Here is a 15,606-nt window from a genome sequence, read left to right as displayed (position 1 = left end):
CCAATCAAGATATATTATTCAAATATCTTTAATGAATATAGTCGGATTTCAGTTGAAAAAAATATCATTTAATGGTCACTGGTTCGATGTTGCATAAAATTACAATAAATACATACAAATTTCTTATAAATATTAAAAAAAAAATCCATAAATATTATTAGAGAAAATGAATTTAAAAAAAAAAAATACCAAACACACTCACAAATCGATTCACACACGCATTCAGAGTATCACACTTGAGCACACGCAACACAACCACACACACAGAGTGAGAGAGAGCGAGAGAGAGAGAGAGAAAGAGAGAGTAGATGTGGCTCATTAGACTAATGTATTCTTGATCCAGAACTCCTTGATCATATCGCTGCCCTTCTCGGCAATCATAATCACCGGCGCATTCGTATTGGCCGATACCAATTTGGGCATAATGCTGGCATCGATGACACGCAGTCCGCGAATTCCGTAGACACGGAGCTTGGCATCGACGACCGCATCCTTGTCCCAATACGGACCCATTTTGCAGGTGCCAACGGGATGATAGATGGTCGATGTGTACCGTCGCACCATGCACTCCCAATACGAATCCGTGAACGGTGGCAGCTGATCGCAGCCCGGCCAACGTATGCTGGACAGTCGTGAGCCAAAACGTTGCATCGCCTTTGTGCGGGACAATGCCACTGCGATCTTGACACCCTCAATCAATGTCTTCATATCAAACTCATCGGTCAGGTAGTTGGGCATGATGTACGGATAGTCGAAGGGATTACTGCTGCGCAACTTGATGCTGCCCACGCTTCGTGGACGCAACAACATTGGTATTATGCTCCATGCGTCCCGGTTGTTAATCGGCTCAAAGACCGCACGATAGAAGGCGTCCGTCAGGCCGTGTGCCTTGCGCAGTTGCGATCCGCCATCGGAATTTGTGGAGCCCGACACGAAATGGAACTCAATGTCCGGCCAGTCCAATGTGGTGTTCGCGTACTTGGTATTCACATAGGCCAAACCCTCAACGCCGCCAAGTATGGTAAGTGGTCCTTGGCCAAAGACCGCATACTGTAACACCGTCGACATGGTATGGAATCGGTTCTCCACAATCGAAACCGGCTGATTGACGAGAAACGTCAGACCGCCCAGTCCAATGTGATCTTGGAGGTTCTCGCCAACGCTCAGCTCCTTGATGAGTGGTATGCGATGCTTGGCTAGCTGCTTGCGTGGCCCAACACCGCTCAGCATCAACAGCTGGGGACTGTTCACGGAGCCGCCCGATAGGATTACCTCCTTTGTGGCACGCACATGGTATAGCTTCTGATCCTTGACAAACTCGACGCCAAAGGCCAATTTGCTGACCGGATCGATCATAATGCGGGTAACATGCGAATTCATCGAGATGTGCAAATTGGAACGCAGTCGTGCTGGTCGCAGGAACGCCTTCGATGTGGAGCAGCGTGAGCCGCGTCTCGTTGTGCCCTGGGCAATCATGAAGCCGGTCATTTTCTCGCCATTCAAATCGCGATTGTCGTAGCCCATCTCAACGCCCGCCTCCACAAAGCTGGCGGCGAGGGGCGTGTGATATGGCGCCTCGCCCACCGTCAGATATCCGCCAGTGGCATGGTAAGGTGTACTGGCCAAATACGGATTAGTATTGTCCTCCGATTTCTTAAAATAGTAGAGCGCATCGCGATACGACCAGCTGGGATTGCCCATCGCCTCCCAGTTGTCATAGTCGTTCTTCGAGCCCCGCAGATACAGCATATAGTTTAGCACCGAGCTGCCACCCAAAATTTTACCTCTCGGCCAATTACAGCGTCCGCCTTGCATAGCTGTAAAAGCAAAGGATTGTTTTTTTTTTAGATGTGTGGAGGAAAACCTTTCAGGTTAGATACAAAAGAGGGAAATTCTCTTTGGCAATTCTAAGGGAGTGTGGATGGAGGGTATGTTCTGGTCTTACCCAAGCAAGCTGTGCCCGATGGCTCCGTTTTGTACTGCCAGTCAATTTTGGATAGCTGCAAATAACCGGCCATAAGTGGCACATCGGTTAGCTCGGTCTCATCGCCGCCCGCCTCCAGCAGGAGGACATTCCAGTTCTCCACCTCGGTCAAGCGATTGGCAACCACAGCACCGGCCGAACCGGCGCCAATCACTATGAAATCATAATGATCCAATATGTCGTCACTGCTCACATCGCTGGGCTTCGATTCGGGATCCATGATTTCCTCATACTGAAAATAGGCAACCGCTGCCATTAGCATTGGTATGAACCAACTGTTGCTTGTCGCCGCCGTCACCGCACCGCCAATCGCCGATGCGGCACCCACAATAGCTGAGCTCATCGCTGCTGTAAGCCTCCTTCAAGTGTTCCAAGCGATAGCGATCTGTGTCTGCGATACGTGATATGTCTGCAATCGAATAAAATACTCAAATCCTCACTGAATATGTCATGAAAAGTCACGTTTTGTAATGTATGTAATCGGGTTAGTCGATTCGATAGCTCAGCTTTTCATGCGCCTCAATATTTCGATCACGTTTTGCGGTATTTCGATAATTTCGTAACTTGGTTTTCGTTAACTCCATTTGTTATGCATACCTTTACCGCTACCCATCCACCCATATGCCTTACAACATGTCCGACTCCTCTTATCAAATCTATGCGATCCGACTGGGTCATCAGTTTAACGAGTGAGCTTTTATCTTGCCTACATTCAACTATATACATGCAAGCATACATATACACACGCACACACACACACACATAGTTCTAGTTAGCTATGCACTCAATCAGAAGCAAGTAAGTTACCGTTATTTCAAGCTCTCACATACATATATACACACAAAAAAGCTTTGAGAATAGGTTTAGAAGCAATTGAAAAAGCTTAGAATGTGTTTGTTCAAATGGATTTGCTATTTTTGGCACTTATTAGTGGAAAGTGGAAGAATTGTGGCATGGAACAAGGCAGATTATTTATTATTCGTGTTTGTAATTTCTGATTTCCTTTACTTTTTGTCGATCTAATATGACAAATGCTCCAATAATTATCTCATGTTGTATAACTTCTTAACAAAATACATATTCAAAATTGAAGTAATCGCTAATACTAAGCGCATGTGAGCTTTTGCGCTGACTGCATTTTCTTAGAGCAATATCAAATGTGAGCTTTGTTGCATTTTTCTTCTTCTTTTTCTTGTTATTGTTGTTGGAGTTGCGGGTAAAAGAGCTCCCACATAAAAGTGAAATCTTTAGCGGCTGATAAAAAAAAAAAAACGTAAAACTATACAAACTTTTGAATGCCGCTTTTCACTCATTATTTCTGATCGGAAAGCCAATCAACAATTGTTGTAGGTACACATGCACAGACACACACAGACAAACACTCACACACATACAATATGCATGTGTGGATAACCAGTTTGTTTAGCCTGGCCCGGGTTGTGGGCATGGCAAGCCGCCCTATCGATCGCCGGACTCGTTGAAAACGTTTCCTGTCGCGATGACTTTGCATAATCTTTGGCTAGCAACGAGCTAAACTAACGGCTAAAACTACAACAGCAGTATTAACAGCAGCAGCAGTTGTTGTTGTGGTTATTGTTGTTGTTATTCTTGTTGTATTTTGCAATTACAAACTTGTCGCTGATATTGTTGCTGCTGTTGCTGTTGCTGTTGCAAACTGGTTGCTGCCGCTGCTCCGAGTTGAATGTGCGCTGCGCTGCTCAAGTTCAAGGTACCAGCTAAATAATACATAAAAAAAAAATACCAAAGCACAGCAACGTTAACAGCGACGTTGGTAGAGGCCGCAGTCGCAGCAGCGGCATTTTGAAGTATGAAGCATGCGAATAGCCGCTAAATAATTGAGCAGACACACAGCGCCAAAGAGAAATGCATAACAGCGCAAGCTGGTACCAAATAGCCACAACAACAACAACAACAACAGTAACAGTTATCACAACGAACATTTAACGAAGCAACGATGAATCACTTTCGTTGAGAAAGCTTCCGTTGCGTAGGAGTTGCTGTCGCTGTCGCTGTCGTCGCGCTACGCATGCGTCGACGTCGGCTTTGCACGGCTGTGCGCGTTCTTTTCGAGCCGTGTTCTTGCTGCGCCGCCGCAGCTGCTGTTGTTGACTTTGATTTCTTTTTGCCGTTGGCACACTTTTGCATTGTCAAATTGTTAGCACACACATACACATACACATACATACAGACATAGATTGGCATGTGAATCATTTTGCCCTTCCTCAGTGCCCATTTCTTTTCTTGTTACTCACTTGTGCTCGAGAACTTTTGCAGATGCAAAGCAACGAGCTTTTGCTTCTTCTTCTTCTTTTTTGTAGTAGTTGGTGTTGCTTTTGCTTACACTTTTAGTGCGAGGTGTAAGCTTAATGTTCGATGCTTTGTTTTTTTTTTGTTGTTGTTGTTTTTTGCTTTCTTTAACACTTTCTTTCTATGCGTGGTATTGCGGCCGCGCGCTGCGACGTTCGCTGGCCAACTGAGGCATTGAGCCATTAAAGCGAAGCGTAAACAGCCATTGCTACAAATGGCCACCACTCCAACTCGCTCTCTTTCTCTCACTCACACACACACACACACACATACTTTCAAAGAGTTGTTACGACTGCGCAGTCAACGCAATGCCCTTTGGGCTCTGGCGTCACAGGTCCGTTGTTTGAACGGTTGCATTGTGGGACAGAGTGCAGCTGACTGGAATTGAACCGTTGGATGATGGCACCTCCCCAAAATGGCCAACGGCTTCTTCCTGTTTGGCTTGTCATGCTGACACCACTCTTGGCTTAATACATATGCTCATCCATCAACTCTTTGACGTGTTTGCCGGCACGTAGACAACTTACACTCACTCACACACACACACACATAAATACACAGAAGCAACAAAAGCTTTAGCGACAGCGAAATGCTTTCACTCTTACTATATAAGCCACAGGCCATTGCGACGCTTTTCCCCCCCGCAGCCAAAAAAAAAAAAACCAAAAAAAAAAAATGTGTGTGCCACAAGCCAACGGTATTTGTGGGTCAGCAACAGCAACAGCTGCGCAGACCTGGCCTGCCCCAAAGACGTCAACAGCGTTAACAAAGAATAACTAGCTGCATTAAATATGTAACATTATAAACAAAAAACAAAAAAAAAATTTTTGAATTGATTGGAGTTTTAAATACAGTTAAATAGGTGTGAAATTTGTAACATGTAAATTTTTAAAAGACAATTTGAATATCATGTTCAAAATACAAAATATGCTAAAACTGTTTCTTAATGAAAATGAAAAGACTTTTTGCCACATTTCTGTGTTGAAAGTCGAAATTGAAATAAATGCGTATTGCATAAAATTAAAAAAAAAAATGATTTTATCTATTTATTCTGTTTGCAAAAGTTAACATTTGAATATAAATATTAATTATAACAAAGGCTTAACTGAGGGCTACACTACATGGATGGGAATAGATTAATACTTAATAATATTTCAAATAATTGTTGTATTTACATTACTTAACTTTGGTATTAAGAAAATCGATAATAAAAAAATAGATAAAATAAAATAATTACTCAGCCCTGTTAACATTTTTTTTTTTTTTCATTCTTGCAGGTGGCTGCTGTGGCTCGATGAAGAAGCGAACGATTGTCGGTGGCTGGGCCTGGGCCTGGTGGCTGGTGACGGATGTGCAGCGGCTCTCGCTGAATGTGATGACACTGAATCCGATGTGCGAGAACGTGGAAACGGCCCAGGGTGTACCGCTGACGGTGACCGGCGTCGCCCAGTGCAAGATCATGAAGGTAGGTGGGCGCTCGCGAGTCTGAGTCTCGTTTCCCTAAAAGTAACCACCTTCATCCGAGTATATCTTTGTATCTTGTATCGAATTCTCCGAGTGGGAAAAAGTACGATTTGCAGATTTTTAAGTTCTGCATGCAAGTTCCATATATAGCTTTTATTAGTCCAAAAAAAAGCAAAATGTATATCTCAAAATCTATATATATATATATATATTTAATACTTACATATATCAACTTTTGTATCTGGTAGCTACGTAGAAACGCGTCTGAAATTTGGCTTACAATTTACCTTACATTACCTGAACTATTTTGATACGTATGCGAATTACAATTACAATTTAATCCCGTTTCACACTTATTTTTTTTGTTTTCTTTTTGGTTTTTTTTTTTGGTATATGTAAATTTTAATATTTTTTATATTCCCCTTGAAAAAATGAAAATGCAACTCAAATAATTATATTTAGCCTTGCAAGCGCCTTAGATCTGATCCATCAAAAGTAAGTGTAGAATGATTCGTATCAAAATTCTAAAAATTCCCTCAATACTATTCACATAATTGCTTAAAAGTCCAACTACTGCTTTAGAGACATTTGTGATCTGTATTTACTTATCAGACTACTCACAGACTTGCACTTTTAGGCAAAGTGTCGTTTGTACATAGACATTTTCGAGAAGCGCATTTGAATAAACATCAATCATAGTATTTGAATGCAATAAATCACATTTAAGGCGATTCAAATCGTACTGCACACAGTTATAAGTTAAGTTATTTTTTGGAATAATCACAAGTCACCTGAATGCACCCGAAAATGAATCAAACATTCACAGTAGCTCAGACGTGAATCAATCGCTGCACAGTAGTTCACTTTGCGGTGATAATGAATAATCAATCAGTTTGCAAAATATGCACTCATTCACAGTACTTTTGATTCGAATCACTCTTTGCACAGTCATTCAGTTGCAGTTGTTAACAATAAATTGTATCCTTGGTTAATCCATTCAAATGACATGTGTGATTCAAGCATATGAATTTCTATACTTGGTATCTGAAATCATACTTGCACACTGTTAATTCACCGGTTGAAAACCCTTTTTTGTATGCCACATAAGTGTGATTTGGATCTAAACGTAAAAGAAATTCCAAATTATGTCCTTACTTAATTATTTCATTTCATTATTACAGTCAACTTCGTATAAAAATAATGATTATCATAACAACGAGGTATGTTTATTGTGTTATATAATTTTATTAACTTGTTTTGGGTTTTGTTTCGGCTTCGTTGATCTCCGATAACTGTCTTTGGTTCTTGTCAATGTACTCATCTATGGATAGGTCAAAATTCAACTACAACAACATATTGTAAAGCACTCACACACACACAAACACTCACATGCAAACACAATCAGTGTTCAGAATTATTAACTCCATCCATCCATCCATCCATCCATCCACCCATCCATCCATCCATAGAGTGTCAATGTCCTGTTTCTTAGCTGCCATTTAATTTGCTGCATGTTTGTTGATTGTGATTTATGATTTACAACACGTATTTAGCGAATCACTCACTCAATCTACAGTATAGTTAATAAGACGAGTATTAGGTATTAATACTCGTGCATAGCGGACTACATATATATAAACAGTCGAAATTTGTTGACATTTGTGTTTTACCTTTTCTCTACTTTCTTTTACCACTACTACCAACCACTTACCCTGCGCTCGAATCGTTCGAATCAATCTCCAATCAACTCAACTCGAATCAACTCAACTCATCAAACAAATCCGACAAAAAAAAAAAATTAATAACAAAACAATACAAAAACAAAACAAAAAACATACCGCAAAACTGTAAATGATAATAAATCCAAATTAACAAATCACTCAATAATAAATATAAATAACCAACATTATTTAATTGAATTATGCCTACTGCTAAACGTCTGCTAATGTTACTGTTACTGCTAATGTTACTGTTACGGTTGCTGTTGCCATCAATCAATGTATCAAATGTGTGCGTGTGTGTGTGTGTGTGTGTGTGTGTGGGTGTGTTTGTATCTAACATAATTACAATTACTGATAACTACTCAAACAATATTCAACAATTACTCATTTATTTCGCTGTGGCTTTGGATTGTCGACTTCCGTTATGGCTGCTCTCTTTCTCTCTCTATCTCTCTTTCTCCATCTCTTTCTCATTTGGTGTGACGTGTGTTGATCAATAAATACGAATCAATAATAACACTAACATGAATCCATCTAACCAATCATTGACATACTCACACACACACACACACACACGCACACACACACACTCACACACACACACACACACATACGCACACACGCACACATACACACACTCTCACCCACAGATGATGAATGTTTATTATTTTCATCATCAGGCCGACGAGCTGCTTGGCACAGCCAGTGAGCAATTTCTGGGCAAGAGCGTTAAGGAGATTAAGCAAACCATTTTGCAAACGCTGGAAGGACATCTGCGCGCCATATTGGGTAAGACATGCAAACATGCATCGCACATGCATCGCACATACATCACAATTACATCATACATACATACATACATACTCATTTCTAATTTATTATAACGTATATATGGAGTATATGGTGTCCAAACCTCCAAACATCTAAATCATTTATCCAAAAAACGTACAAAATATTGTATAGCATTGAAAGTCGGACTAAACTAGTGGTCCTTATTTTGCAAGCACTAGATCCACATATATATATATATACCTGATCAGCATCACTAGGCAAGTCGATGGGGACTACTCGAGACTCAGGACTCGAGATCCGACCGGATCGGACTGCTATATCATATTGCTGCCTTAAGAACGAGATAGCCTTCGACATTCATGTCAGCCTGCTCCGAAAGACAAATGTGGATGATTCAGTACACAGCCAGCCAACAGAAAAATCAAATTTATTTAAAACGTACAAATAACAAATAAATATTTCAAATTCCAGACTAAAGTTCAGCTTTCAGTAAATAAACTCTGGTATGCAATGTCGTGCCTGGATTTATCATATAATGCTTTTGACCTTTAGACTGCCTGTTCAAAATTGTTAGCAATTGACAGTCGAAGACCAATCTTTGATTTTAGAATCAATCCATATTAGTTTGCAATCAATTTAAGCCAGCGAGAAAGTTGCAGTCGGGCATAAGTCGGGATTGCGAAATACTCTGATACCAATAAGTCATGCCACGAAATACTACCTATGAAGGAGACCACCCCTAGTAGTCAACCATCCACGTTTGCCTTTAAAATTGCGATACATAGCGAATTTTGTGAAACGATCTTAGTAATCCACCTTCAAAGTCGTAAATTCTGAGTGCCTTAAGATTGTGGCAGATGTTTGCTATTATCGATTTTATCTCTTAGTGGAGGCACTCCAATTTGTACACTTTGTCTGACGCGGGCACAGACCAGTATATCTACCAAGTTTCAAGTCACTGTCTCTCAGAGGGGCAGCCAATATAGTATGACACTTTCGGTATCAGAGTATAACAATTGATTATGGATTAGTGCGAAATAACTAGAAGTGAGAAACTCTTGAGAAGCCAATGCTTACAAATTCATTGGTAGCCTCAGGCCTCAAGTACAATCATCAGATTGTAATCAAGTTGTAGAATAGAACTCGAAACAACCTTGGATGCCAATTGATTAAACTAATCAAACTGGACATGAATACGGCTTAACGAGTGCATTGAACTAAACTGTGAATGTTGGCCGGCCACTTGGCAGTCGTGAATGTTCGGGGAACTGTAATTGGTTTTGCTCAGCCTAATGGATGTTTTGACCTTGCTGTGAAAGACCCCTGACGATGTAGTTGTATGTGGTTGTTATAGTTATAGTTATAGTTGTAGTTATAAAACGTCGCCACAGTCGTGTTATTATACTCGTTTGTATGTATGTATGTATCTAAATCTCAAGGCGTTTTCCATTTGTGCAACGTTTACAATTTGAATATTTTGCTGATACTAGTCGGAAATAGGGGGTTGCTTTCTCAGTGCTTGTCTCAGTTGTAAGCGCAACGAGCGACGCTCCGGTCGCAAAGTCTCCGAGCGGGTCGTCACACCATATATATATAACCAAGTAAAACCCACCCACCCATCCAAACCCCCTACCACCCCACTCCCCACCGATTTGCTTTTCATGACGTGTTGTCATAATTCAATTGAATCGCGTGTGAACAACACAACTGTTTTGTTTATGTGTGTTATTTATTCCATTTATTTGGCATCGAGTTACCAGCAATTACCAGCAATTGGAAGCGTTCTTCATCTTCACCTTGACCTTATTGGTTTTTTCGTTTTTCTATTTTTGGAGAACATCACCTATCTCAACATGAGATACGACAACCATCGACAACAGACTTTAGAAAACTTAACTCGCAACTAGGAACATTATTCAGTATTTTTCAATCTGTGGATTCGTGGATATCTTGACATTAAAGCCAGTCCCAACAAAATATCAAAGTATTCCGCATCTAATTCAATCTATATAGATGTCTATCCATATTTTTACTCCTCTCTATAGATATAGAGATATATTTTAACCGATATCTTGCAATTAATAAAGTTAGCTGATGGGCAATGAGAATACGCGAATGATTTTTGTGAAATCCCGAAAGTAGTGTTCTACATGTATATATACTGGATATATTCAGTATGTAATCTCTAGATACTAATAGATCCACTAGTTCCACTCTAGAAAATACTTGTCAGCATATCAGCTCTTCAACTGAGACAATCTGCAAATTTTCAGTTAAAAGAGCTTTAAAGCTGAATAGAATTAATCCAATTGAAAGCTTCAAAATGACACTAGATGCTTTTGCCATGGAGCTTACAGCTGAAAGCTTAACAACCATAGAGCTTTCTGCTGGATAGTGACGTGTGCTGGTTATCAGCCCTGTCGGTTCCCTGTTCGTACTATCAGCCAGTCGCTCAAGACATGGCGATAAGACTGCACCAATGACGTCAAAAGTAATACAAATGTTTAAGTGAAGAAAAAAACAGCGAACAAAGAAGAAGAACAAAAGCGATACGTCCACTGTCAACTTAGATAAAAACGGTTAATAACTGTGACCGCTGCAATCAGTACAAACTTAGCTGAGGGGGCTCAAACAAGGGGTCCAACTGGGAATAGCTGCGACTTGAATTCAAGAGCGGCGACAACCATGTCTGTGGTATGGATTGGCGCCCTTAAGGTGGTCATGATAGTGGGCGTCACCTGCCTGGTGGTCAAACGGTAAGCGATCATTGGGGAAACCCTTAACCCTTCACTCACACACACTCGTTGACTCGCTGAATTCGATGGAATTGATTGATTATCGATGGCTTCTTTTCTGTTTGTGATCTCAATAGGAACGCTTACAGTCGAAGAGGTATACAAAGATCGCGACCAATTCGCGGCTTTGGTGCGCGAGGTTGCCGCACCTGATGTCGGCCGCATGGGCATCGAGATATTGTCGTTCACCATCAAGGATGTCTACGACGATGTGCAGTACTTGGCATCGCTGGGCAAGGCGCAGACCGCTGTGGTCAAGCGGGATGCGGACGCTGGCGTTGCGGAGGCGAATCGTGATGCGGGCATTCGGGAGGCGGAGTGTGAGAAGAGCGCCATGGATGTTAAATATTCGACGGACACCAAAATCGAGGATAATACGCGCATGTACAAGCTGCAGAAGGCCAATTTTGATCAGGAGATCAATACGGCCAAGGCCGAGTCGCAGCTCGCCTATGAGCTGCAGGCCGCCAAGATTCGGCAGAAGATCCGTAACGAGGAGATCCAAATTGAGGTCGTCGAGCGTCGCAAACAGATCGAGATCGAGTCGCAGGAGGTGCAGCGCAAGGATCGCGAACTCATCGGCACCGTCAAGCTGCCCGCCGAAGCCGAAGCCTATCGCGTCCAAACAATCGCCCAGGGCAAACAGTACGTATTGAATACCATACACCATATACCATATACCATCTAGCATATACATTCATCGATTTCGTTGTCAACTATTCATGATTATGGTCTTAGTGCTTTGTGATTTTTGATTAGGCGCAACACATTCTTATCAATTCAAGCGAAATCATTTCACCTTTCCGATTGCATTAAGCATGTTTATTTATGATTGATCGCCGGAATATAATCAATAATTATTTGCTACCCTGTTTTGGTTTCTTCAGATTTGATAAAAATACATAACTAACTTGAGTATAAACAATACAGAATAGAAATAATTGCAAGTGCATCTCTCAATCCTTGAAGCATCCATTGATGAAATGAAAACGGAAAGATCTTTAGTTATGACAGATTTGAGCACTCCAGATATCTAACTGGCATTTTGCCTTTGTTTCTTTAAAATAGATGCCAGACCATTGAGGGTGCCCGTGCCGAGGCGGAGCGCATTAGGAAGATTGGTGCAGCGGAGGCTCATGCCATTGAGCTGGTTGGCAAAGCGGAGGCAGAACGCATGCGGATAAAGGCGAATGTCTACAAGCAGTACGGCGATGCGGCCATCATGAACATTGTGCTCGAGTCGCTGCCCAAGGTAAGAGCGAGAGAGAGAGAGAGAGAGCGAGAGCGAGAGCGAGAGATGATCTAATATGATTATTTTATGGCGTACAATTTTAGATTGCTGCCGAGGTGGCTGCACCGTTGGCCAAAACGGATGAGATTGTGCTGATTGGTGGCAACGATAATGTGACCAACGACGTGACACGCCTTGTTGCACAGCTGCCGCCCTCGATCAGTGCCCTGACTGGAGTCGATCTCTCCAAGGTGCTCTCCAAGATACCCGGCGCCAAGGCGTGAAATCTAATGGAATGGGATGTCCAACAAATGGTAATGACGACGTAACCCCCCCCCCCAAAAAAAAAAAAAAAAAGACAAACAAAAAAGGAATTGCAACTGGAAATGAGATAAATATGAAAATGTGAAGAGGAGACAGGAGAACGAGCGAGTTAACCAAATAAGAACGAGAACAAACGAACGAACGAGAGAGAGCGAGAGAGAGAGAGAGAGAGAGAGCGAACGAGAGAGAGAGAGAGAGAGAGGGAGCGAACGCATTTGTAAGAGCGAGCTGGCGAGTGCAATGTGGTCACTGGACGAGGAATCAATGGAATCGAAAGATAATCTTACCTATATATAGATATATATGTGTACGCATACATATAGCAAAATGTACTCCGATATTATGTGTGACGTGTGAGTCAGTGTCTCAGTGTGTGTGTATGTGTGTGTGTGTGTGTGTGTGTGTTCTTTTGTATGCACCACACCACAGCGAAAGCCTGTTCGGGCAAAGGATTGATCAATCAGATGTATCAATCAGATAAAGCTATTGCTAAGGCTAAATCTAAAGTTATGCATTTCGCACGCATTCGCAAAACGCATTTTGTGGCCTTTTCTCGATTAATAAGAAGTAAATATGAAAAAAATACATATAAAAAAAAAAAAAAAGCAAAAAAAAATCGAAAATACAAATTGGGTTTAAAATTCGTATAACTTGCAGATAATTGATTGTGCAGCTTGTTAGCACATATAAAAAACTATTATACATATATATACATATGTGTATATATCTTAAGACACCCAAACATTTTCTTTTGTATTTTATATATTTGTATCTGTCGTATTATGTGTCATGTTTAGTCCATAAGTTAACCAACAGTCGCACAAAGCCATCCCGAAAATGTTTCATTTTACAATTGCAATTAACAATTGTTGTGACTTGCAACTATTTCGAGTTCTGGAACACTCTGAACACATCGCCAGCCAGCTCATTGTCGATCACCTACTATGTTCAAACTACAGTTACTGCCTGAAGATAAGAACAGCGTCCCACTTTGCCAAATGGAACAACTAGCAGCCAACTGGCACCATTTTACACACACTCAAACACACTTATTTCAGTGCACACTTTACAACTGTGACGTCACAGTCACCGCCGCTCTTCCACACACAGACACACACACACACACACACACAATACTCACACACAAAACATCTCATCCACTCAAACGATATGCGTTCGATGTTTTTTTTTTCATACTATTAATCATTGTGTTTTATATTGTTTAATTTTTGGCAAATTTATTGACTTTTATACATTTTTTATGCGCATAACAAAAATTTTTTTTATTAGTTTTTAGCACAACAAAATTTTTTTAAGCAAAAATTTACTAAACCAAAAAGAAAAAAATGGAAAAACAATCAATTTGTACAACTTAAATTTAGTTAAAGCAATTTTGTAAGTTGACATTGTCCACTAACGCGAGTAATATACCTCCTTATATATGTATGTATGTATGCATAGATCTAACGCAGAGTTTTTTTTTTTTTTTTGTATTTTTTAAATCTATAAGTTTTTGTTGAGCATTGATATTGTTTTCGTCCCCTTTTGGTTTTCTAGTATAATTAGACAAGGCATTAGCAAGTCCTTGAAACATTGTTCGTCGATCTGTGACGCATTAATAAAGTATTTTCGAAAAATGTAAATCTTAGCAGGCTTTGACTTAAATTTGTCGAAATATGTATTTCAATCAAATGTCGATCTGTCTATATGTGGGAATACTTTGTCAATGCCCAATCTCAGATCGAAGTAGATAAAGATTGTAACGAAATCGAATTGCGAATTCATAAATATGTTAAACAGTGCATTTGTCTATTGGGAAACTAGATGAACCGAAGAATCAGAACCGAAAACGCATTTAAAAATAAATCAAAATGACTCGACTACAAACATACATATTTGAAATATAATAAATACAAAGAATATATATTGTATATACATATATATATTATTTTTTTTTATTGTATATTGAGTGCAAGCAACTTAATTTGATATATACATCAAAGAGCAAGAGAATCACTAAATAAATCGAATCTGAAATTTTTTGTGTATTTTGTCGTAAATAAATAAATTTGAAAAAAATGTATTGAAAAAAACCGTGTACTACTGTTGGAAAAGTTGGAAATGGGCAAAAGCATTCATGAATTCTGAACCTGATTTCGTATGCTTAAAGTGTTAATTTTTCATCAAATGGGTTTAAATTTCAACAAATTTGCAGAAGTAAATAAGAAAAATATCCAATCAATCTATTAAAATTATCAAAAATGTTTCAAATTGTTTGGCATTGGCTATATTTGGATATTAACCTAGACATTTAGACATTTTTTTATTTGTTTTTGTTTTCAACAAAAGATTTTGGCACCTTTTTGCCTCAAAATTTGGCTAAATAAGGAGCATACTTTCAGGCTGCAAAACAAAGACTTGCGAAAAGTGGTTTGAGAAATTCGAAAGTTGTTTGCCATAATTATTATGGCCAATTTTGTAGATAGACAATTGCCTTTTTTTTTTAGAAAAAGAACGACGACGAGATTTGGATGTTCACCCGTTGATAATCCTGGTCACAGCCACTCGTCAGTGACTGCAATGATTTGGCCAAGCTATCATCAATTTCTGCTTACAAAATAGTATCAATAATTCACTTAAATTAGCTGGTCCAAAGGACAACCTGATGGACCTGATAAAATTGCCTATTTCTTAATTTATATTTCTTGCGAACTTTATTGACATTCTTAACATTCCTAAATGGCAATCGATAATATCAATGGCAGTACGCTAAAGATATGGCCTGATTGTGGCCTCATAACGTATATCCAATGTAAGAAAAATAGTTCCAACCCGGCCATGTCCACATTTAGGATACTTTTATCTGGAAATATGAATGGCATTTATGGTAAGTCTTGAATAGATTACAGTTTTGTGTTGGTCAATCGATATCTTTATTACAAAACATAAACATACAGGTATATTGAT

At 39.9% G+C, this 15,606-nt stretch overlaps 2 protein-coding genes across 6 annotated transcripts in view; one reads left to right on the top strand and one right to left on the bottom strand.

The window, feature by feature from the left end:
• LOC6565258 (flotillin-2) overlaps positions 1–13,869 on the top strand; it is a 92,938-nt gene extending 79,069 nt beyond the window's left edge. For 3 of the 5 annotated variants that reach the window (XM_032738022.2, XM_032738024.2, XM_032738023.2), the window contains exons 3-8: positions 5,590–5,777; positions 6,958–6,996; positions 8,178–8,286; positions 11,162–11,729; positions 12,153–12,336; positions 12,420–13,869. In XM_032738022.2, the coding sequence (XP_032593913.1) occupies positions 5,590–5,777; positions 6,958–6,996; positions 8,178–8,286; positions 11,162–11,729; positions 12,153–12,336; positions 12,420–12,599 (1,268 nt within the window). In that variant the 3' untranslated portion in view covers positions 12,600–13,869. Of the gene's footprint in view, positions 1–5,589; positions 5,778–6,957; positions 6,997–8,177; positions 8,287–10,612; positions 11,046–11,161; positions 11,730–12,152; positions 12,337–12,419 lie in introns of those variants that run through there. The other 2 variants (XM_032738025.2, XM_032738026.2) reach the window with 2 other exon arrangements.
• LOC6565257 (glucose dehydrogenase [FAD, quinone]) lies at positions 265–4,315 on the bottom strand. Its single transcript, XM_001991594.3, has 3 exons — positions 4,258–4,315; positions 1,946–2,393; positions 265–1,817 (listed from the first exon to the last, which is right to left on the bottom strand). The coding sequence occupies exons 2-3, from the start codon at positions 2,325–2,327 to the stop codon at positions 319–321; spliced, it is 1,881 nt and encodes a 626-aa protein (XP_001991630.1). The 5' UTR covers positions 2,328–2,393; positions 4,258–4,315; the 3' UTR covers positions 265–318.
• Positions 13,870–15,606: the final 1,737 nt, after the last annotated feature.

The sequence above is a fragment of the Drosophila grimshawi genome, unplaced genomic scaffold, assembly GCF_018153295.1.
Source record: "Drosophila grimshawi isolate 15287-2541.00 unplaced genomic scaffold, ASM1815329v1 contig_848, whole genome shotgun sequence".
NCBI classification, from domain to species: Eukaryota; Metazoa; Arthropoda; class Insecta; order Diptera; family Drosophilidae; genus Drosophila; species Drosophila grimshawi.
This window is presented reverse-complemented; position numbering and strand designations above follow the sequence as displayed.

Bases quoted from the DNA above. Each gene is read 5' to 3' on its own strand.
- LOC6565257 (XM_001991594.3), bottom strand. From the start codon at position 2,327: ATGAGCTCAGCTATTGTGGGTGCCGCATCGGCGATTGGCGGTGCGGTG. The intron at 1,818-1,945 runs GTAAGACCAGAA...TTGCTTTTACAG, and splicing joins ATCGGGCACAGCTTGCTTGG to CTATGCAAGGCGGACGCTGT.